The 21,428-nt window shown below is 37.2% G+C and overlaps 3 protein-coding genes, 1 long non-coding RNA gene and 1 pseudogene across 5 annotated transcripts; 2 read left to right on the forward strand and 3 right to left on the reverse strand.

Annotated features, from left to right (window-relative positions):
- Nucleotides 1-606: 606 nt before the first annotated feature.
- LOC104728645 (MADS-box transcription factor PHERES 2 pseudogene) lies at nucleotides 607-1,464 on the reverse strand (annotated as a pseudogene).
- Nucleotides 1,465-2,382: 918 nt separating this feature from the next.
- LOC147934915 (uncharacterized) lies at nucleotides 2,383-4,334 on the reverse strand. Its single transcript, XR_015571392.1, has 6 exons — nucleotides 3,907-4,334; nucleotides 3,465-3,605; nucleotides 3,139-3,191; nucleotides 2,875-3,011; nucleotides 2,716-2,786; nucleotides 2,383-2,632 (listed from the first exon to the last, which is right to left on the reverse strand). It is a non-coding gene; the product is annotated as an uncharacterized LOC147934915 (long non-coding RNA).
- Nucleotides 4,335-9,917: 5,583 nt separating this feature from the next.
- LOC104725206 (uncharacterized) lies at nucleotides 9,918-14,260 on the reverse strand. 2 transcript variants are annotated; one of them, XM_087476548.1, is made up of 2 exons: nucleotides 11,148-14,247; nucleotides 9,918-10,569 (listed from the first exon to the last, which is right to left on the reverse strand). In XM_087476548.1, exon 1 carries the CDS (start codon nucleotides 13,802-13,804, stop codon nucleotides 13,019-13,021), a length of 786 nt encoding a protein of 261 aa, XP_087332674.1. In that variant the 5' UTR covers nucleotides 13,805-14,247; the 3' UTR covers nucleotides 9,918-10,569; nucleotides 11,148-13,018. The 2 variants fall into 2 exon arrangements, with proteins under 2 accessions (XP_087332674.1, XP_010442126.1); XM_010443824.2 differs by lacking the exon at nucleotides 9,918-10,569 and having other exon boundaries at nucleotides 12,872-13,147; nucleotides 13,438-14,260.
- Nucleotides 14,159-15,755, forward strand: LOC104725207 (BRI1 kinase inhibitor 1). Its single transcript, XM_010443825.3, has one exon. It carries the CDS (start codon nucleotides 14,513-14,515, stop codon nucleotides 15,536-15,538), a length of 1,026 nt encoding a protein of 341 aa, XP_010442127.1. The 5' UTR covers nucleotides 14,159-14,512; the 3' UTR covers nucleotides 15,539-15,755.
- Nucleotides 15,756-18,836: 3,081 nt separating this feature from the next.
- LOC147934916 (uncharacterized) lies at nucleotides 18,837-19,981 on the forward strand. Its single transcript, XM_087471872.1, has 3 exons — nucleotides 18,837-19,130; nucleotides 19,212-19,433; nucleotides 19,517-19,981. Exons 1-3 carry the CDS (start codon nucleotides 19,128-19,130, stop codon nucleotides 19,712-19,714), a joined length of 423 nt encoding a protein of 140 aa, XP_087327998.1. The 5' UTR covers nucleotides 18,837-19,127; the 3' UTR covers nucleotides 19,715-19,981.
- The last annotated feature ends 1,447 nt before the right edge of the window (nucleotides 19,982-21,428 follow it).

Below are 21,428 nucleotides of genomic sequence, written 5' to 3' on the forward strand. Positions count from 1 at the left end.
TAGCGTTGTAGCAGTGAAGTCATACTGAGAGATTAGGAGAAGCAGGTTATCAAAGCTAGTATGTAGTCTAACATTAGTAGAGGAAAAGGCGTCAAGTTAATTTATCCAAGATGCATTGTTGAGTAACTACAAGTGAAAAGGTGGTCCTGTGACTTGACGGGGCAGTTGCAGAACCATTTTATTACTGGTTGTCATTTTATTACTGGTTGTCAAATGGAAGCGCCCCTGTACCAGGTAATCATTTTATTACTGGTTGTCAAATGGTTGTGAACAGCAAGCGAATCTATGAATGCATATTTGGGTGTTGCCAAAATATACATTATATGTGTTATTCATGGTTTAACGATATTGGAATACTATTTCTCGACAAAAGTAGGATCCACACCACTAGCCAAACTCATCAAAAACAACCTTAATATTCTTATTTTCACATTGAATTGATGAACTGAACCTACAGTGAATTGGTCTTAGGTAGTTAGTAATATCACAATTGGTTTAAACTATTGAACCTACTGATTATTTTTTTAATATGATTTAAGTTTCTCAAAATAAAATGATAATTTTTCCACAAAAATTCATTACTTAGTAATCAGACGAACATAACAATAACTTAAAACCAAAATATTTATTATTACCACACAAAAAACTAGCAAAATGAATTCACATACAGATTTTGTCTTTTAAAATGGCGAAAACACAAATCCAAACAATCAAATGCTTCATCACTAAAATTTAAACAACTCTCCTTAAGAATTAAGATTGTTGGTGATGTTGGGAGCACAAACATCAGCAATGGTGGTAGCGAGACAGTCAAGTTTCAGGTTGGTGGTGGCTCCCTTCCATGGAAGGAATGTCTTCATCCTTTTCAACATTTGAAATTTGATCCAAATTCAAAATCATATTTTGGTTCGAATTCAAATTCATATCTAAATCAACATTCATTTTAAAATCATTAAGAAGTTCATTTTGGGGTTGAATCAGTTTCTGCTGATTTTGATTCTGCTTTTCATGATCCAAATATCCGACTGGGACAACAACTCCATCTGCAACAACAAGAGGAGTTAAAGAAGAAGAAGATTCACCATTCTTCACAAGGTTCTCCATCCTGCAAGTAAGCTTATTGATATACTTATCAATAAAAAGAAATCAAATCTCGCATATCTTTTTCACCGAGCTTATGAACATCATTCTTTCCTTTGAGACAACCCCACATAATTTCTTGAATCTGAAGGTTTCGGTTCTCACTACGCAATTTTTGCAATTCTGCTATCTCTTTGGCGATCATCTTACGCAAAAGAGCCTCTTGATCCGCCATCTTTTTATGTCTGGTTTGTTTTGTTGGCATAAAGATTTTTGATATAGGAAATGAAAGGTGTTGCTTACCTATTAGGGATTTTATTTCCTTTATGGTCTCATTAGTCTTAGATTTTTGTTGAATTTCATATCTCGTATCCGTTCCATCCCTATGTGTAGGCATTGGATTGAGTATAAAAGGATAACCCTTCCATTTTAAAGACAATTGGCAATCCACATTGTCGATTTCATCCCTATGTGTAGGTATTTGATTGAGCTAAAATAATATCATTTCTTTGGAAAAGTAATTGGTAATCTTATTAATATATTATTATATGTGTAAAGGAGCATGAAGACTAGATATTATTTTGAGGGTAAATTTTGTATCACCTGTGTAATGTGAATTTTCTTGTAACGCCCCGGCTGCTATCTCTTAGTGGGCCCCATGTCCAATCCTAGTCCATGGGTCCACTTTTCTTAATGGATCTCACGTCCTCTCACTAGGCCCGTGAGCCCATCCATATCTGACGGCTGGTTTGCTATGTCCGGGAGGTATTAAAGACTTGTTACCGTTCCTACAAATCATTACATGATCTTTCCCTATGTTTTGTCCTCACTCGCACAGTTTCGACAGTCACTTCCCAGAAGGTCACCCATCCTCAGACTACTCCAGCTCAAGCATGCTTTACTCTAGAGGTCTCTCAGGACACTACAACAAATATGTACATTGTTAGGACGAGAGAAACGCTATAATATGTAATTCATAGCTCTTTTACAAACGCTATATTAGGCCACTGTTATTGTAGATACCTCACATATGATAGCGAAAAGTTCGTATGCTATGGTATAGTATTATACCATAGCAGTACAGAAATGCTATGTTATCCCGCTTTTCAAATTTTTAAAGATAATGTTATAAGTCATTTTACACGCTATGCTAGGAGCTTCTACCGTAGCTATATCATAGCAATAATCGAATGCTATAAATATATTTTATTGTATCACAAAATTAATGCTATTTTATTTATTATTGTAATTTTTTTTTTCAAAATTTATTTAAATAGATTTATATTTTTACATTTCATAAAATAATCAACATACATAACATAAATTACATTAACCAAAATAAGTCTTACATAACAAAGTGTCACCAAGTCTTAAATAAAATAAAACTAACATCAAAAAGAATAGAAACACTACTTGACATGTACATGTAACCCTTCAAAGCTTTTCTTACTTGTAGCAAAGGGTCTCTTTTAGCTGCTCACTTAGCGTTTCTTGAAACAGTCCAATGAACAGCTACTAGTTCACTTTGAATATATGAATCAAGTATCCAAAGCTGCACATAGATACAGTAGAAAAACAACAGTCATTAAAATTGTTGCACATAACGAGTTTATGGAGATGAGGCGAGACACTTACTTCTCGTGTAGTTCCTTAATTTATATGTTTCTTGTTCTTTGCTAAAGGAACTCACTCTCTTTCTGGTGTTCCTGTTTCAAAATCAGTAGATAAAAGCCGTTAAAATCCAAAACTAAATGTGCTAAGTTGGAAATTCCGTAAACTCTAAAAGACACTCACGAAGGTTGGCAAATGATGTTGCATAGAGCTATCACCATGCCGAAGCCTTTTTCTTGTTTCGAAACCTAGTCCTAGACCATAACAAAGCTTCAAGATTTCAACCCATGCTATCACAGATCCATCGGATGAAAACAGGGCTAGTGAATGCCAATGACAATATTATAAGAAAAGCATCCAGTCAAAATATTATACAAAGAGCTTAAATCAACAAGGCATAATCAAAGACATAAATTGTTAGAAAAACTAGAGATCAGAACGTATAACCTGTAGCAATGATCCCAAGTCTATACTCGACTTCTTGTACTCGACTTCTTGTCCTGCAGTTAACAATCACAAGACCTCAATCTAATCTAGAACTGGAACTCTCAATTCCAAGAGTCAGCAGACAGCAACTTTCACAAATTTTAGAAACTACAACAGATATCATAGCCATTGCCATCTCATTGGCTCAATAAACTTATGTTGCCAAATTTTGGATAGTAACTCGGAATCATTGACTAAAATCGAAAACAATAATGAATAGAGAAACCACAAAATCCAGAAAATTCTCAATCAGCAAAGCTAGACTCACGGTTTAAGCCATGGCTTACATTATCAGTTTTTCACCATCAAGAATACATATAACAAAGCTTCATATAATTTGGCGATTAATTTTCTCAACAGGAAAAGAAGAAGAGTCACCGAGATTTGTTCCTTGAGTCTGTGAAATGAGAATTGTTGAATGTATCACCCTGTTTCACAGTGAGAAACCAAAATCAGAGGTTCAAAGAAGAAACATGAGCAACAAGATACAAGTCACTTTCAATAGATATTGTACTCATGAAATATATCATCTTACAACTCCATACAGAATCTAAAAGGCATGTCATCACTTCTAATCAACAAGAGTTCTTACAATAGCAAGACTGATAAGTGATAGGCAAATAATCGAACATGAAAATCAAAAGCAAATTGGATCTGAAACCGTGCGACGACCCGACGGAGAGAGATCGAGCTACTACTTTGCAAAATATGATTGAGAAGAAGGGAAACCTTGACGAGTTCAGAAGAGATTGTAAACTGAGAGGGATCGAGAGTGAAAGATGTGACAAACAAATTGGGATCGAGTTTAGATCGGGTTTCGAATCAAGTTTCAGAACGGGTTTCGAATCAAGTTTCAGCGAGACAGAAGAGAGAAGAAGCAGAGGAAGAAGAAGAAGGCTTCGAAAGAAGAACCATCGTCTTTGTCGCCGGTATCAGCAACGAGAATCAAAAGCTCTCGATCTCTTCGTGTTAATCACTTTGTCGCCGAGATATAACATCGGAATGGACGCGAAATGAGGCTGCCGACGAGCTTCACGGTGGAGTCTATGGTGACTCAAAAAGACCTAGATTTCAATTTGGGGAAGAAAATTTTTCTAGAAGTTTTGTTCGTCTTCTCGTACAGAGAAGGGATAATGTTTTATTTTTGCTGTAAACGTGGCACTTAAATTTTTTGGTTCTTGATACAAAAACAAAAATTGGATCTAAAAGACGCTTAAACGAAAATTTTCATCTAAGTATTGGCGGAATAAACGATTTTAGGTTCTCATTTAATGAATTTTTATCTTAGCGTTTTTCTAGTGCTATTATATGGTAATAACAAAAAAAGTATATTTTTCATAGCTGTTGAAGAGAATGAGCTATAATCTATTGCTATCAATGTGGACTTTTCTTGTAGTGGGACCCTTAATCGAAAAGATAAGTGCACTTTGGTGACATAGATGGTCAAATCAATTCTTTTAAACATCTCCGCAAGTCTCTGAAACCGGGGTGTCACAATTCACCCCACTAATAGATCGCAACATCCTCGTTGTGACCGTCACTCCCGACGGTAGCCCACTTGACTCCACACTTTTCTGTGTTCGGCTCTGATACCACTTGTAATGCCCTGGTCGGCACCTCTTAGTGGGCCACATGTCTAATCCCTGTCCATGGGCCCACTTTCCTTAATGGGCCTCACGTCCTCTCACTAGGCCCGTGAAGCCATCCATATTCGACGGCCGGTTTGCTACGTCTGGGAGGCATTAAAGACTTGTTACCGTCCCTACAAATCACCACATGACCTTTCCCTGTGTTTTGTCCTCACTTGCACAGTTCCAACAGTCACTTCTCGGAAGGTCACACATCCTGAGACTACTCCAGCTGAAGCACGCTTAACTTTAGAGTTCTCTCAGGACTCTTAACCGAAAAGATAAGTGCACTTTGGTGACATAGGTGGCCAAATCAATTCTTTGGTTCCTACTTTTATACTCGATTTTAGGGTTTTTCTAACCCAAAAATGTAACGTTTAACTTACTCGTTTCCTGACCCAACCAGGCTTGCATCGATCGACACAACACTTGCATCGATCGATGCACATCCCAAACTAGGATTCCGGTTCGTGGATGTTACAAAACCAAACCAGAAATCGTTGGTGTCGAAAATTACGACAAACTCGCCAAACCAGAAATCGTTGGTGTTGACCGACACCACCCTTGGTGTCGATTGACACCGATCCCCAAAACTCACATTTTGGTTTGCGGATGTTAAAGATGTCATATGTCGGTGGTTGTTTGAAACACCACCAATCCAACGAAGCTGTCTTCGATCAATAATGGTTCAATAAGTGATGCTTAAGTATTTTACATAGTGATGCCTCCAAGTTTGGCATATGCGTAGTTTTGAGCCAAGCGTGTCGATCTGTTGCATTTTCACTGAAAAGATTGTTGTCACGGGTCGGTATAGCACATATAATGTTGATTTACATGCGGTGGTTTATGCCATCAAACATTGGTGTCATTCTCTTTTTTACAAGGAATATTTTATATTCACCAATCATGACACTTTGAAGCATATGGATTCTCAAAAAAAAAATTATGCTCGTCATGCGGCGCGGTTTGCTTGCGTATCTCCATCAATGTACATTTTTTATTATGCACAAAATGGGTACAATTAACAGAATAGCTGATGAGTTAAGTAGACTTCACTCTCTTCTTGGCTCACTTCAAGTGTCTGTTTCGGGGTTTGATGTCTCGTCTGGTCTATACCCAACTGATCCATTCTTTACCAAGATTTAGAGTGACGCACGTGAACGTTTTTCTGATGAATTTTTGGATGTTGATGGGATTTTTTTCGCAGTGTGCAGCTGTGTATTCCTGAATATATAGTTTACACTTACAATTAATCAAAGAATTGCATGATGAAGGCCATATTTGCGTGATCGTACTCTCCTTTTGATTTCAGCTTCGTACTATTGGCCATCTTTAGGAAGAGATGTTGAGTGATTAGTATAGATTTTGTGTTTGGGTTCCCAAGAACACAATATGGTAATTATTCTATCTTTTTGGGTGGTGGACATTTCTCTAAAATGGTGCATTTTATCCTCATAAGAAGACAACATAATGCAATTCAAGTTGTGACACTCTTTTTCCGAGATATTTACAATCTTCATGGTCTTTCCTTTTCAATTGTCTCTTATTGTGATACTCGTTTTCTCGGACACTTTTGGCATTCTTTTATTGCGCAGTAGTGTTGACATGAGCTCCACTTACAATCCACAAATAGATGGTCAAACAGAGGTAGTTAATCGTGCACTTGGAGATCTTTTGTGATGTTTAGTTGGTAAGAACATCAATTTGTGGGATAAAGCTCTATGTCAGGCTGAGTTTACTCATAATCATGCACTTAATCGGAGTACCGGTTTTGGTCCATTTCGTATAGTTTATGGCTTGCTTCCGTGAGGACTTGTTGAATTGAGTAATGCTCCTGATCGTTCGCAGCTCCATGGTCGTGCTTGTGATTTTGTGGAAGAGTTTGTCACACTCCATGAACAAGTTCGTACTATCTTGAAACAGCCACGGTGAGGTAAAAGGCTAATGGCTATTCACATAGAGAGATATCCAATTTAATGTTGGTGACTTGGTGTGGGTTGTATTAACTAAAGATTGATTTTTGGCTCGCACTTTTAAGAAGCTGAAAGCTCAAAAGATCGGACCGTTGGGGGTGCGGATCAATTATATGCACACGGATGATGTCTTCAATGTCAACCATTTGGTTCCTTATCTTCCAAAGGATGACATGGCAAATTAAGGGACAAATTTTTCTTAGCGAGATCTTCACTCTTTTGATTTTAGGCTTTCATTCACATAAACTTGAACTTGTTTCACTGAAGAACGAGAACTTGTTCTCCTTTGAAGTCTTTTAACTTTCTGTTTTTCTTTCACGAAAACCTTAAGCTCCGAGCAAGCTAGGTTTGACTTTTGATCACTACATACTTGAGTGCCGCTAGTTTCTACCCCATCCCCCGGAATATATAGTGACACTAAAGTTGAATTTGATTGCCTTTAACCTAAGGTAACAATAATTAAAAATACAAGAGCTTGAGCTTCAAAATTAGATAGACATATAAGTGGAAAAAGCAAAAGGGGACCTAACAAAATCCAGCATTAAATTGGGTTGAGGTCATTTGAAAGGAAGAGAACCCATGTTGACACTTTTGGACATAAGTCGTTTCACGTACGGATGAATAACAAAGTGACATGTTGTTCTTCTCACTCAATTCCCCATGACAAATCTTATCGAATGAATGGTTCCACAAAATATTTGGTAACTTTCTATTTGTCCTTTGTACCCAAATGAATCTTTCTCTCACAGCTACATTCCATCCACGTGAATTTTGGTTCTTCCGAGGAACAAATTAACACACCTTAGCTAGGGGGATTATTAACCGGAATTCGAAATCTACTTCATTCGGATCCACCTCTAGATCTAAAAGATCCGATAATCTTATTATATAAAACTTATTTTCTAAAGTTAGTAATTCACAATACATGTTAGTTTTAATAATTAGAGATTCTCTCATCTATTAAAAAATTATCTGTATTTAACAATTATAAAATTGTAAATATATATTTATAAGAAAAATATAAAATTAAACAATATTAAAAATGTTAAAGGATAATTCTAATATGTATATCAACAAAATTTGTTTCAAAAATATAAAAAACATGCTGATAAGGAAAATTCACAATTTTAAAAATATAAATAGAAAATTCTTTTTTTTCTTGATAAATAGAATATTCTAATACATATACATATAAACAAAAAAATATTGTTTTTAAATATTTGATTTTTAACAAATATAAAATGAAAATTACAATAATATATAAATATTTTAAATAGTTTTTAAATGTAAAAACATTAATATGTATTTTTCAATAATATTAGAAATTATGAAATTATTTACTAATTCTAATTTTAAGTTACTAATTTTACAAGAAATTTTTTCTTTAAAATAGAAATGGATTAACAAAATTATATAATTAATTAATATAATATCATAATTAAAAAAATTATACAATCAATTACTAATCCTAAAAAATAGATAGTACTGCTCCGACCGCCACTTTTTAGTGGATCTAATGTCCACACCTCTCCCATGGGCGCACCTTCCTTAATAGACCTCATGTCCTCTCACTAGGCATGTGAGTCCATCCATATCCGAGTGTCGGTTTGTTATGTCTACGAGGCTTTAAAGACTTGTTTACCGTCCCTATAAATCACCACATGATATTTCCATGTGTTTTTTTCTCACTCGTAGAGTTCTGACAATCAATTCTCGGAAGGTCACCCATCCTTAAACTACTCCAGCTCAAGCAAACTTAACTCTAGAGATCTCTCAGGACTCTTGACCGAAAAGATAAGTGCACTTTGATGACATAGATAGCCAAATCAATTTTTTTAAACCTCTCCATAATCCGGGATGTCACATATCATCTCATATTTTCTCACCAAACGAATTAATTTCATTTAAAACACCAACATTGCTTCAATTTCTTGCTTCTCTTTTTCTGTAGAAAATTTATTTATTTATTATGAGGTTATCTCATTCTTGTGAGGATGTTTCATATAAAAAAGTGAAGCTACACAATAATTCTATAGGATATCTCATAATTTCTTCTTTTTTTTCTAATTATCAAAATTATGTTATGAGGCTAAGCTTTTCTAAACTCACACACGTATGAAATTTGGTGTGTCTTAAGTTAAAAATAGGAATTTAGATTTTATATTCCTTCATCTCTAGTTTTTTTATCTTTTTTTTATCTATTTCCATGTTAACGATTAGTAAATATGAGTACTGTACATCATTCATCACGTAATGTATACGTTAAATATAAATGTTTACTTTTTATCCATTAGACTACACATTAAAAAAAAATAAACAGAAAATTATAAGTTAAAATTGTTAAACATAAAATATATAATAATTAGGAATGTCAAAATGGGTAGAGATTCATGGGTCAACAAAGCTCAGCTCAATAATAATCAGATATAGTATAGATGAAACATTATAAACTTAAATGTAAATACATATTTTAAAGTAAAAACGCACTAAACTCCATATTAGAAATATTTCCATCTATTAAACCATCATTAGTTGACCTAATCTTGTTATGTATGATGATTACATATGGAACCTATGCGATGACGATGAATATCTTCCATGAACAACGATTCCACGATGCTCTCTCTCTGAAATATTTGGATCCACGGACCACGACAGACGGCTCTGCCACCAGTACATTAGAACCAACGATAAATTTTGTTATCACTAACAAAAATATATTCTTTTTGGGAGTCAAACCCCAGAACTGGTGTACGACCTTTAAACCTTTGACGACCAAAAAGGCTTCCGCAACCATATGTGTCTAAAGATTTTTTTTTAATTATATAAATATCATAAAACTAATGAGATCTTTTTTTCTCGACAACGAAGCCAAAACATAACTATACAAGCTTAGCAAAAAAAAAAAAACATAACTATACAACATAAAAAAATCAAAACATAATTTTAAGAAATTAATCCATATTGAATAGAATTTATCAAGATTGGTCAAAAAAACTGAGACTAAACCATCAGATGATCAAAACTAACTTGGTCTTTGCATCACATGGGGAGAGACTTTTAGTTGGGAGCAAGTCAAGGGGATCCAAATTTGTATACAAGGAGAGGGGTAAAAATGAACACCCACACTGAACAGAAAGAGACTGAATATGTGTATTCTATTGACAAGCCACAAAGGCAGAGATATATACAGATGCAGACTTGGTGAAGAAGCTATAGACTTAAATGCCTAATTACAATGCAGATATCAATTAGAGATATGCACAACTGTAAGAAAATGAATTGATAGCATTTCCTTATCTAGTGATATTGTATTTACTCCAATACCCTCCCTTAAGTTGGAGACTGAGGAGGATGAAGACCCAACTTGCCAATTAGTCCCTCGAAGTCGCGGCGTCCTAAGGCTTTGGTGAAGACATCCGCAAGCTGGGAAGTTGAGCGAACAAAACGAAGACGAATGAGATTAACTTTAGCAGCGTCACGAACGTTGTGAGAATCGAGTTTGACATGTTTGGTGCGTTCATGAAAGACAGGATTTGCGGCAATGTGAATCGCGGCTTGGCTGTCACAATGTAAGTCGATAGGAAGGGTTTGCTTGATGCCCAAGTCTTCTAACAAACCCTTTAACCACTTGAGCTCACGAAGTGTTAAGGACATACTGCGATATTCGGCTTCTGCCGAAGACATGGAGACAACATTTTGTTTCTTCGATCTCCATGATAAGGGTGAGTTGCCAAGAGAAACAAACCAGCCGGTGAGGGAGCGTCTACTAACGGGACAACCACCTCAATCTGCATCACACCAACCAGTGAGCTGTAGATCATCATCAGAACTTAAAAGAATACCTTGACTAGGGAAACCATGTAAATAGCGGACAACTCATAGGGCAGCGTCCCAATGTGCATGAGTTGGACGCTGCATAAACTGAGACAAGATGTGAACCGAGTACGTCAGGTCGGGGCGTGTCGCAAGGAGATAGATCAGGCGGCCAACTAAGCGGCGATACCTTGCTGGGTCGGATAAGAGAGGACTGGTCACACGACCAAGACTGTGTTGTTGTTCCATGGGGAATGTTTCGGGTTGAAAGTTTTGAAGGACACTTTCTTGGAGAATATCGAGAGCTTATTTCCTTTGATTGAGAAAGATGCCATCGGATCGCCTGGTGACCTCGATACCCAATAAATTTTTGAGAGCACCTAGATCTTTCATATGAAAACAGAAACTCAAATACTCTTTCAACTCGGAAATTGTATCGAGGCAGCTTCCCGTGATGACTAAGTCATCAACATAAACCAAAACGTAAAGCTAAACATGACCTCTCGTTAATATGAATAATGAATAATCACGATAAGATTTTTTGAAACCATACCAAAGTAATGCAGTCTGTAGTTTCTCAAACCAGCAACGAGGCGCTTGACGAAGACCATATAAAGACTTCCGAAGGCGACAAACAAGATTGTGATCACCATTCTCAGGTTGAAACCCAGGTGGCAGTTTCATATAAATTTCCTCATTCAAATCACCGTGTAGGAATACATTATGCACGTCCATTTGATGTAAGGACCAGTTTCGAGCAGCAGCAACCTTGAGTGTGGCTCGAATTGTAGTCATCTTTACAACTGGGGCGAATGTTTCGGAATAGTCGACACCTTCCTTCTGGTTGTTGCCAAAGACCACTAACCGCGCTTTATAGCGCTCAATCGTGCCGTCTGCAAGGTATTTAATGCGATAAACCCATTTGCATCCAAGAGCTTTCTTACCTTTGGGTAATTCAGTAATGTCCCATGTGTGATTAATTCCATGAGCATCGATTTCAGATCCCATGGCTGCAGACCATCTTGTGTCAGTGACTGCATCCCGGAAAGTGGTTGGTTCAGTGTTATCGGTGAGAGCCATTAGAAAAGCACGATGCTGTGGAGAGAATTCCTCCGAGGTCAGAATATCCGAAATTGGAAAACGACAAGTGGGTTCCGGCAAAATTGGATCTGCTGTCACCGTACGAACCACGAAATCCTTTAGCTTAATGGAAGGTTGCTTCACTCGCTTTCCACGACCCAGTGCTTCGAGAATCTCATGTTTATCGTGGGATGAACCCTCCCTGTCGTCGGGATCTACAGGTTCAATTGTGTGATGTGTATCGGCGGAAGAGGAAGGAGATGATGGAGCAGATGGGCTGGGCTCAGGCCCATTTTGAGTGGTTGTTTCTGGCTCAATATCCGGTGGTGGATCAATATGAGAAGTAGGCCCAGTTGATGATGGAGAATGAACGGTGCCATCGCTAAATTCAGCAGGACCCGGAACAGAACTCGATTCACCAACATTGGTAGTGTTGTTGAGAGGCGATTCATCAGGAAGCCAATCACCATCTAAGTCAACATCAACCTTAGAAACACCGGGAGACAAATCGTAAGAGGGAAAGACATCCTCAACGAAGACAACATCTCGTGAAACAAAAATTTGCTCTGGCTTGAGATCAAACAGAGTCCACCCCTTTTTGCCGAATGGGTATCCAACAAAAACGCACTTCTTACTCCTAGAGGCGAATTTTTCACCACCTCGCTATTGGTTGTGTGCATATGCTAAACAACCAAAAACTTTGAGGTGGTCATACTCCGGAGCAACATCGTAAAGAAGTTCGTAAGGCGTTTTTCCTTGAAGTAACAGAGACGGTGTGCGATTGATGACATAAGCAGCTGTCAAGACACTCTCGCCCCAAAATTTCACAGGCAGGTTGGACTGAAAAAGCAGAGCCCGTGCAATGTTTAACAAGTGACGATGTTTACGCTCTGCTCGGCTGTTTTGTTGAGGTGTGCCGACGCATGACGTTTGATGAATGATTCCTTGTTCAGCAAACATGTCGCGCATACACACAAATTCGGTGCCGTTGTCGCTACGGACAATCTGAACTTCCTTATCAAACTGAAGAGAAACAAGTTTTAGAAAGGTTGAAAAGATATTCTTTACTTGAGCTTTATCGTGTAGCAAGTATACCCACGTTCCTCGTGAGAAATCATCCACAATGGTTAGAAAGTAGTTGGAGTTGCAAGTACTAGAGGTGCGATAGGGTCCCCATACATTCAAATGTACTAATTCAAAAATCTTCGACGCTTTATTAAGACTGGAATGAAACGTATCGCGAGTTTGTTTAGCTCGCAAACATACATCACAAGATGAAAAATCCGAAACTCCTTTACTAAAAACTGGAAGTAAATCATAGACGCCATTAGACGTATGGCCAAGTCACTGATGCCAAGTGTCTTCGGCTCCACTTTTATTTGTGCGAAAAGCTGAAAAAATTCCTATGCGTCGAAAGAAGTATAGACCCTCTCGTAATTCACCGGCGCCAATCAACTCCCGCGTTGTACGGTCCTGTAACACACACCCGATGTTAGCAACTTGCATGACACAATCGCAGTCCTTTACCAGCTGGGAGACAGAGATCAGATTACAACGCAACTGAGGAACCAACAAAACATTTTGCAATGCAAAATTGTCATCGAAGCAGACTGTCCCTTTCTTATCTGTCTTAGTCTCATGTCCATCAGGAAGACCAATTTTACAAGGCAGTATTGATGTGATATCACGAAGAAAAGCAGAACTACTTGTCATATGATTAGAAGCGCCAGTATCAAGAACCCAATCAAGAGAATCAGGCTTACCATTTAGGCGATTTGATGGCCCCTTGTTCTGGTTTTCGAGAAGCTGCATCAATGTTTTCCACTGATCATTGTTGAGCCCAGTGAATCCACTCCTTGAAGCTTCAGCACTTTGGTCCTCAGATCCTATGACCATCGTTGCGTTCGCTCTTGCAACACCACCAGATCCGCGACCACGAACAGATTTGCCTCCTCTCTCACCCCACCATTGTGGATAACCAACAAGTTGAAAACATGCTTCCTTGGTATGGCCACGTCTTTTACAATGGGAGCAGAGGTGCTTGCTTTTGTCTTCTGGTGCTTCAAGAGGTTTAGCGATTTGCACTGCAAAAGCTGCAGCTTGCGTGCCTTGCTCCTCACGATTCCTCATCACCGTACGTACACGTTCCACGGATTTCACCTTGGAATAGACTTGATTTAGGTTTGGTAATGGCTTGCTGCTGATAATTGTTGTGCGGAGACTACCATAAACCTCATCGTTGAGACCGAGAAGAAACTGATATACCTTGTCATCCTCTCTTTTCTTCTCCAACTGATGGCGTAAGTCGCAAGTGCATCCACTTGACACGTCGGGAATTGATCATAGTTCAGTAGATCCTCCCACAGGATCTGTAATTCGACATATCACATACCACATAGTTCAGCAGAGATATATACTACATATGGTATGTGATATGTCCATCCCACCTCGAACCAATTTGCTTTCACATCAATACTAACATGTGTTTTTGGCATTACATTCTTTTTTCCACGACACAATTCGTCTACTATTTTTGTATTGACCATTCTATAATTTTTCTCTTTCCTTCGTTGGTCGTCTCTCTCCACGGCTTCCTTATCTTCTCCTCAAGAAAAGTTTTTGTCATATTCTTCTTCCACCTTTACAGAAAAACCGGAAAAATACTAATAATCATAAATAAATAAAGGCATAAAAGAAAAACATAGAACCCCACTTAATGTAAGTCTCAAGACCGAACCTAAATAATAATATTATTATTACCATCATATCCTTTGATCAACACAAAACTCCCTTTTCCCTTTTTTTATTTTTCTTTTCTTTTTTTTTTCCTCAATCATCATGGAAACCCATCTACAACAGGTGAAGAACAGTTCTCAAACTTTTTCTGAAAAGCAAAACCCTAAACAAGAAGCTTTGCAATCATCACCTTCACCAATATCATCCACTTGTTCTTCTCCTTCTCATGACTTCTCTTTCACTATCTCTCTCCAGCCTCTCTCTTCTTCCTCTAAACACATCAGTCCTACTCTTAGAGGCTCAAACAAAACGACATCGTCTTATCAACAAACCGATCCATTCGCCGTCGACTTGTCCCCGGCCGATGAGATCTTCTTCCACGGCCATCTTCTCCCTCTCCACCTCCTCTCTCACCTCCCCGTCTCTCCTCGAACTTCCACCGGCTCGTATAATGACGGATTTACCCTTCCCGTTAATGAACCTGACCAGCCTACCACAAAGAACAACAACAACAACACTGAAAACGCTATCACAAACATCAGTACGGAGGCAAAGAACAACAACAGTACGGGCGATAAAGCGGAATGTGAGAACCGGATAAAAACCAAACCCGTCAAGTCATTTTCTCTCTTTGGTTTATCAAAATGGAAAAAAGGGTTTGAAAGCAACGAGCGAGAACAAGAACACCATCAGCAGAAGATCAAGAAACCTATGAGCTTAGATCTAAGTCACGCTGTCAAGAAGTACATAAGGATGTTATTTCAAAGGAGACGAAACGGCACGCAGTTTAGGAACAGAAGACAGACTTCATCTTATTCTTTCTCATCCTCTCTCATGGGTCCGAACGGAAACAGCAAAACAATGATTAGTGGATCGTACAACAAGAGAGATCTGATAAGAGGAAGGAGAGGTGAGTTGTTCTCGGCTCCGGCTTCAATGAGAACATCTCCGACTAATAGTGGACATCTCCGAGTGTCCACGGCGGGACTATCGTCAAGCTCAGCGTCGACGTCATCATCGTCTAGTGATAGCACCATGGAAGAGTTACAAGCTGCGATTCAAGCGGCCATTGCTCATTGCAAGAACTCAAGCGCCGTTGATCGTGATGATAAGGTTAAGGGTTCTTGATTTGTTTTTTTTTTTTTTCTTTTGTCCTTAATATGTTGTTCTTTCTTGTCAGAAAGGGGAAAAAAAAAAGTGTTTAGTGTGTGACATGGAATTTAAAAATTACAGTACAGGTAATTATTTTATTACGTGTATAGACAGGGAGTTACTGTTTCTATACTATGTCTCTCCATAATTCATTTAATAATGATAATAATAAAAGAGAATTATTTCAAAGAAAGTTGGGCAAGTTTTGTTAGATTAATAGAATTATAGAAAGATAACAAGAAGTCCAGGCTGGGTTTTATTGTTTGTTTCCACAAATTGGGGATGACCAGAAACTGAGAAAATGAGTGGAGTTTCATTTTGAAAAGCAAAACAAGAGATGGGGTTTGAGATCGGTCCTTTAAGGTTGGTCCTCTTCGTTTGCTTGTCTCTGAGACAAAACCAATGTAAACAGTTTGTGGTAGAGACTATGCATAAACATAAAAATGACTATAGATTTAACTTTTCACACTAACCACTATTCCTCAGCCTACAAAACTAAGTATTGCATTAAAAGCATATTAAGCAAATAAAGTGTTACAACTAACTTCAACAAATACCACATGCTAAGTCAATAAAAACATTTATAGATTTAAGAAGACAATTGCCCCTTAATTCTTGCTCTGATTCGTTCTTGCAAACTTCAAGTTCCTCATCTCGATCGACAACAACCTTTTCTAATTTTATAGTGAGACTTTCTTCCTTCATTTAAAAAATAATAATAATAAATAAATAAATAAATCCTTTTATATCCCAGCTCTATGGTTAGATAGAAACTGTTGGAAAACTTTTTTATTAACAATCGTTTTACTATTCAGTTCTACGGTCTACTTTTAAACAACAAATATATAACCTTCTTACATAGGTAAAATACATCCTCCAATGAGTGTTATACCAAACACCTTTTTTTAATTTTACCTATATGGCTATATCACAATTATATTGATTCAATATGTGATGTTGATCTTACCAACACCAACTTTGAACTTAGCCATCAAGTTTTTATTTTGTTTTTCTCTTGCACGAAATCAATGTCAAATGAATGTAAAATTCAAAAGTATCTCATTTATTGTAACACTCGATCAATCTAATTTTTTAAAAACAACACTCTTTAAATCATTAAATTTGATTATAAATATTAGAAAATATATTCAAAACAAAATGATCAAATCATGCATTAAAATGCCAAAACACATATTTCATAAATTCTGAAGGTAATTTCATCAATTTTTAAAATACCAAATACTCAAAAACTACTTTTAATAGGGAGTACAAATTAAAAAAAAAATCTCCTTTTCTCACAATCAAAATTAAAGTCCAAACTTAAAAATTGACCAAAGAAAACACAAAGAATAGGTGAGAAATACTCGATAAAATTAGCTTGATCTCCATGTCATGCATCTCCTTCTTCCGTAATTAGAAACACAAGGCATTAGCTAGCCCCTCATGACATTTTTCCCTTACAAAATACTAAAAGATATTGATTTTAAGAGGTATGTTATGATATACTAGGGGTGTTCAACTCGGATAAACCGATCCAAACTGAAATGTTAGATTCAAAAAACTAAACTATATCTTAATATATGGTTTAAATGGATTATCTTTTCTATATTCGATAAACCAAATCTGAATCCGAACAAAGAAAAAAACCGAAAGAAAACACCAATATGTTAATAATATAATTGACTAAACTCCTAATCTAAATCGAAACCGAATCTATCCAAACACTCCAATATGGATGTATACCATTATTCATAAACTGAAAATCTGAAACCAAATCAAAATCCTGATTGAACACACCTAACTAAAATTGTTTGAATTTGAACACGGAAGCTATATATAAACCATATATAAACACTACAAGAAAACATGGAATTGCCGACTCTAAGTTGCGACTAAAGACTGCATTGCGATTGTTTTGCTATTGAATGGCTACTAAAATAAAACAGTCGCCTAGTAGACGCTAATTCAAGACTGATGCATAATGTTACAGTTTAGTCGCCTATTTGCGACTAATTTCGAGACCAATTTGACAGTCGCCAAACATTGCGACTAAGCAGCTACTCATTAGCGATTGATATATTTAATTTGGGCCTTAAACCAAATTTTGGCCGTAACAAAACGGCGAAAACCCAAATCGATCTCATCCTCACCCCCGAGATACCCTAATCTCTCATTTCTCTTCATCCACCGAGAAAACCTTAGATCTCAATTGCTCTCAATCGAGAAAACCCTAAATCTTCATCCCCCTCCTTGTATCTCTCGATATTGATGGCTGGAGTAAAGAAAAGAGGAGGAGGGAAGAAACCCCTCAAATCGAACCGCTGGAACCTCACAAACGGTGAATCGAAGACCCGCTACTCTTCCCAACCAATATACCTTCACGCCGACGAACCAGCGAGATCCAAACACTGATTCTCAGGGAATTCCTGTCCCAATCCTCCAGCCTCCAGCGAGACCTACACCTTCTTACCGAGACTATCCACCTCCGACAAATCTGTTCCAGAACTCAAGGAGCTTTCCAGGAACATCCCCTTCCAGCGAAGCTCCAATTAGGCGTCCTTTTCCTCAACCTCTAGCCTCCGCGACGACTCCTCTACCTCCACAGTCTCCTCACGTCTCAAATCATCGACCACCCTCTTCTCAACCTAGTCAACCTCGAGCAGATTCTGCATCGCATCATAGTTCTCAAGCGCAAAACTCACATGAGGAAGAAGAAGCTGATTCTGAGGATGACGGTGTTAGGCAATCAAATCTCCCACCTGATGTACTCGCTGCTTTGCATGACATGCTTGTCCAACCAGGCCGTGAGTTGTATACCACTGTCCTCTTTCCCTCGTTAGAGCGTGGAACCACTTGGTAAGATTATAATTTTTAGTTGATTAGTTTGATTAGAATTTTACTTGAATTGATTAGAATTTTACTTGAATTGATTAGAATTTAGGTTTGTTTGTGTTTGATTAGAATTTTAAGAATTTTGTATTTTCGATTTGTTTATGTTTGAAGGGTTTTTTTGTGTTTGATTAGAATTTTATTTTTGATTTGTTTGTGTTTGAAGGTTTGGTAAAGACAAGTCATCAATTACTCGAAAGATTACAAAAGTGTTTACAAACAAGTTTGATGGTCCATATTACGGTTGGGGTTGTGTTCCTACTGCAAGAAGAGAAAAATACTTCTTGGAATTCGCGGTAAATTTCTACTCCTTTCAATTTGATTTCTGTATTTATAGTTTTTTTTTTTTTTGGTTTTTTATATCACTAACAGTCTTCTTTTGTAGAAAACACACACCTGGGATCCCTCACTAACCGGTGTGGTTCAAGAAAAGTTCTATACCATTTGTCAAAACCGTATGAAAGACATGGTTTCCAAGGCAGCAGCTCAGCGAGATCAAGTGAAACCGAGTTGGATTGAGAAAAATCTGTGGAAAAAAATGTGTGACTATTGGAACACAGAAGAAGCCATGGCAAAGTGTGCAACCAATTCAGCAGCTCGAATGTCTGACCGTAATGGTCTTGGCCCTCACAAGCATGTATCAAGGCCGAAGTCTTACTTATAAATCGAACAAGAGATGGTGAGTTACATCATAACCTTTTCATTGTTTAATTACTTGACATCATATGGTTCTTAACCTTTTAATTGTCTAACATTTCAGGAAGTGGAATTGGGAAGACCGCCAACTATTCCTGAAGTTTTTCTCAGGACTCATACCAAGAAAGATGGTACTTTTGTAGATAAGAAAGCGCAAGCAGTTCATGAGGCATATAAGAAAAAAAGGGAAGCTAAGTTGGCTGCTCTGGATAATGATGAGTCTTCTGATGGTACTTCATGTCGATCAGTGCTATCTCACGAGGAGGATGATGAGCTTTTTCTTCAGGTAATTTGCTACTTTCCAATAGTTATTAAGTTTTTCATTGTTATGTAATGATGTAACTTTTTATCTCTGTTTTGTTTATGCAGTCTACTTTCATAAATGATAGAGGAACATACTTTGGAGTTGGAAGCCTAGGGAGTTACATCAACAGAAAGCGGAAGTTCTCTGGAAGCTCTTCTACTTTCACAAGCCTGCAAAAACAGCTTGAAGAAGCTAACCGCAAAATAGAGCAACAAGCAGAGAGGGATGCAAAGGCTTCACGGGTTGCAGCTGAGGCTTTATGAGTTGCATCTGAGCAACAAGCAAAGATCTCACGCTTGGTGTGCTTCCTCAAGACTAACCCAAACTATGTCGCCTTCCTCGAGTCTCAAACCAATGACCCAAACCCTTATGATGTTCAAAGTTAGGTTCCTTCACTATCCCTCCTTCCCTCATGTTTATGAAAACTTTTGTAATATTTGCGACTTGTACTCTTGGATGCTTTCTTGAACTTATGTTGGATGTAAAATTAAACTTATGTCTTTGTTTAATTTCATGTTTGTTATGTTTTAGTTATAGTTTTCATAATCAGTTTTGGTATTCTAAAATCAAATAATTCATTTTTACCAGATTTTTTTTTAAAACATGATAATTAAACAGTCGTAAAACAGTCACCGAAACGTACACAAAACAGTGACCAAAACAGTCGCAAATGAGTAACTAGATCAATCGCTAAAGGGTTGCAATTCAGTCGCTAAATTTGGCAACTGAATGGCGAGGGAAGAACGACCATAATTATCAGTCACCTATTAGTAGCTCCGTTTCGACTGTTTAGCGACTGATTATTTTAGCGACGCACTGTTTACCGACTACGCATGTCAGTCGCCAATCAGTTGTTACTAAGTAGTTTGCGACTGAATAGTGACTGTTTTTGTAGTCGGCGATTCCATGTTTTCTTGTAGTGAAACCCTGAAATAAAAACACAGTGTTGGGGATCTCAAAAATATCCCCTCTTTCAAACATTATCAAAAAAACCACTAAAATTTTGAAAATTTTCCAAATATGTGTGTATGCTTATAAAAATATACACAAATTACTTTTATATGTGTATAAATATATATATTTTATAACTATATTATAAATACTTTTTAAAAACCTTTTAAAACTTTTAAAAAACCTTGTAAACCTTTTAAAACTCTATAAATATATCTATCGAGACTCCAAGTAGTAGTTATTAGCTAGAAGTCTTGTAAACCATATAAAACTTTATAATTTTTCATATTTAAAAATGAGTATTTTTGAAAATGAATATATAAAAGAGGTATTTTTGAAAAATGGTACACGAAAAGAGGATTTCTCAAAAATTCCCAAAAACCTAATTGTTCGTTTTTAACAAAGCCACTAATTAACTAACTTCAACAGTCCCACATGATATTAAGTTAATGAAAACATTCGATCAGTTGATTCGTACACGGGCAACGGTCCCTTAACACAACAGGACCGATAGAAGCGCCATTAGTCGGTTGGGTGTTGATGTTGTTGCATGAACGCTATAAGTGCATATCTTGTTTTGTTAGGCTAGTTTTGGAAAGCAAGAACAAACCCCAAAACTTTGCAATTATTAAAGTTTTTACGTAGGACATGTCGAAACTCCTATAGAAACGTCACACTAGCTTAGCATCTTTAGGTTGTTTACTTGGATTACATGTGGTAAAGTTTATGAAATATGTGTTTTGAGCGTTATCGATTTTAGAGGCGGTCACCCACCAAAGTAAATGACTGCTAACACAAAAAGCACAATCACATGGTCATATCATTGACTTAACTGGACACAACTCGTGCACATGATGGGGTCATGCGCCGACAATCATGGTCGCGAACTACCATTCTCAGAAAGAAACAAAATTTCAATCGTGGTGTGATAAGCAAACCAGAGTTGTAAACTCATCACTTCATATTCTTTACATGCATTGGAGTGAACTTTTTAGTTCTAAACCACCAATTGTGTAAACAGTGTTG

The sequence above is a fragment of the Camelina sativa genome, chromosome 11 (genome assembly GCF_030686135.1).
Source record: "Camelina sativa cultivar CO46 ecotype springtype chromosome 11, ASM3068613v1".
Taxonomy (NCBI): Eukaryota; Viridiplantae; Streptophyta; class Magnoliopsida; order Brassicales; family Brassicaceae; genus Camelina; species Camelina sativa.

Coding starts and splice junctions, on each gene's coding strand:
- LOC147934916 (XM_087471872.1), top strand. Junction 19,434..19,516: donor ATGATGAGCTTTTTCTTCAG/GTAATTTGCTAC, acceptor TTGTTTATGCAG/TCTACTTTCATAAATGATAG.
- LOC104725207 (XM_010443825.3), top strand. CDS start 14,513: ATGGAAACCCATCTACAACAGGTGAAGAACAGTTCTCAAACTTTTTCT.
- LOC104725206 (XM_087476548.1), bottom strand. CDS start 13,804: ATGAGGAATCGTGAGGAGCAAGGCACGCAAGCTGCAGCTTTTGCAGTG.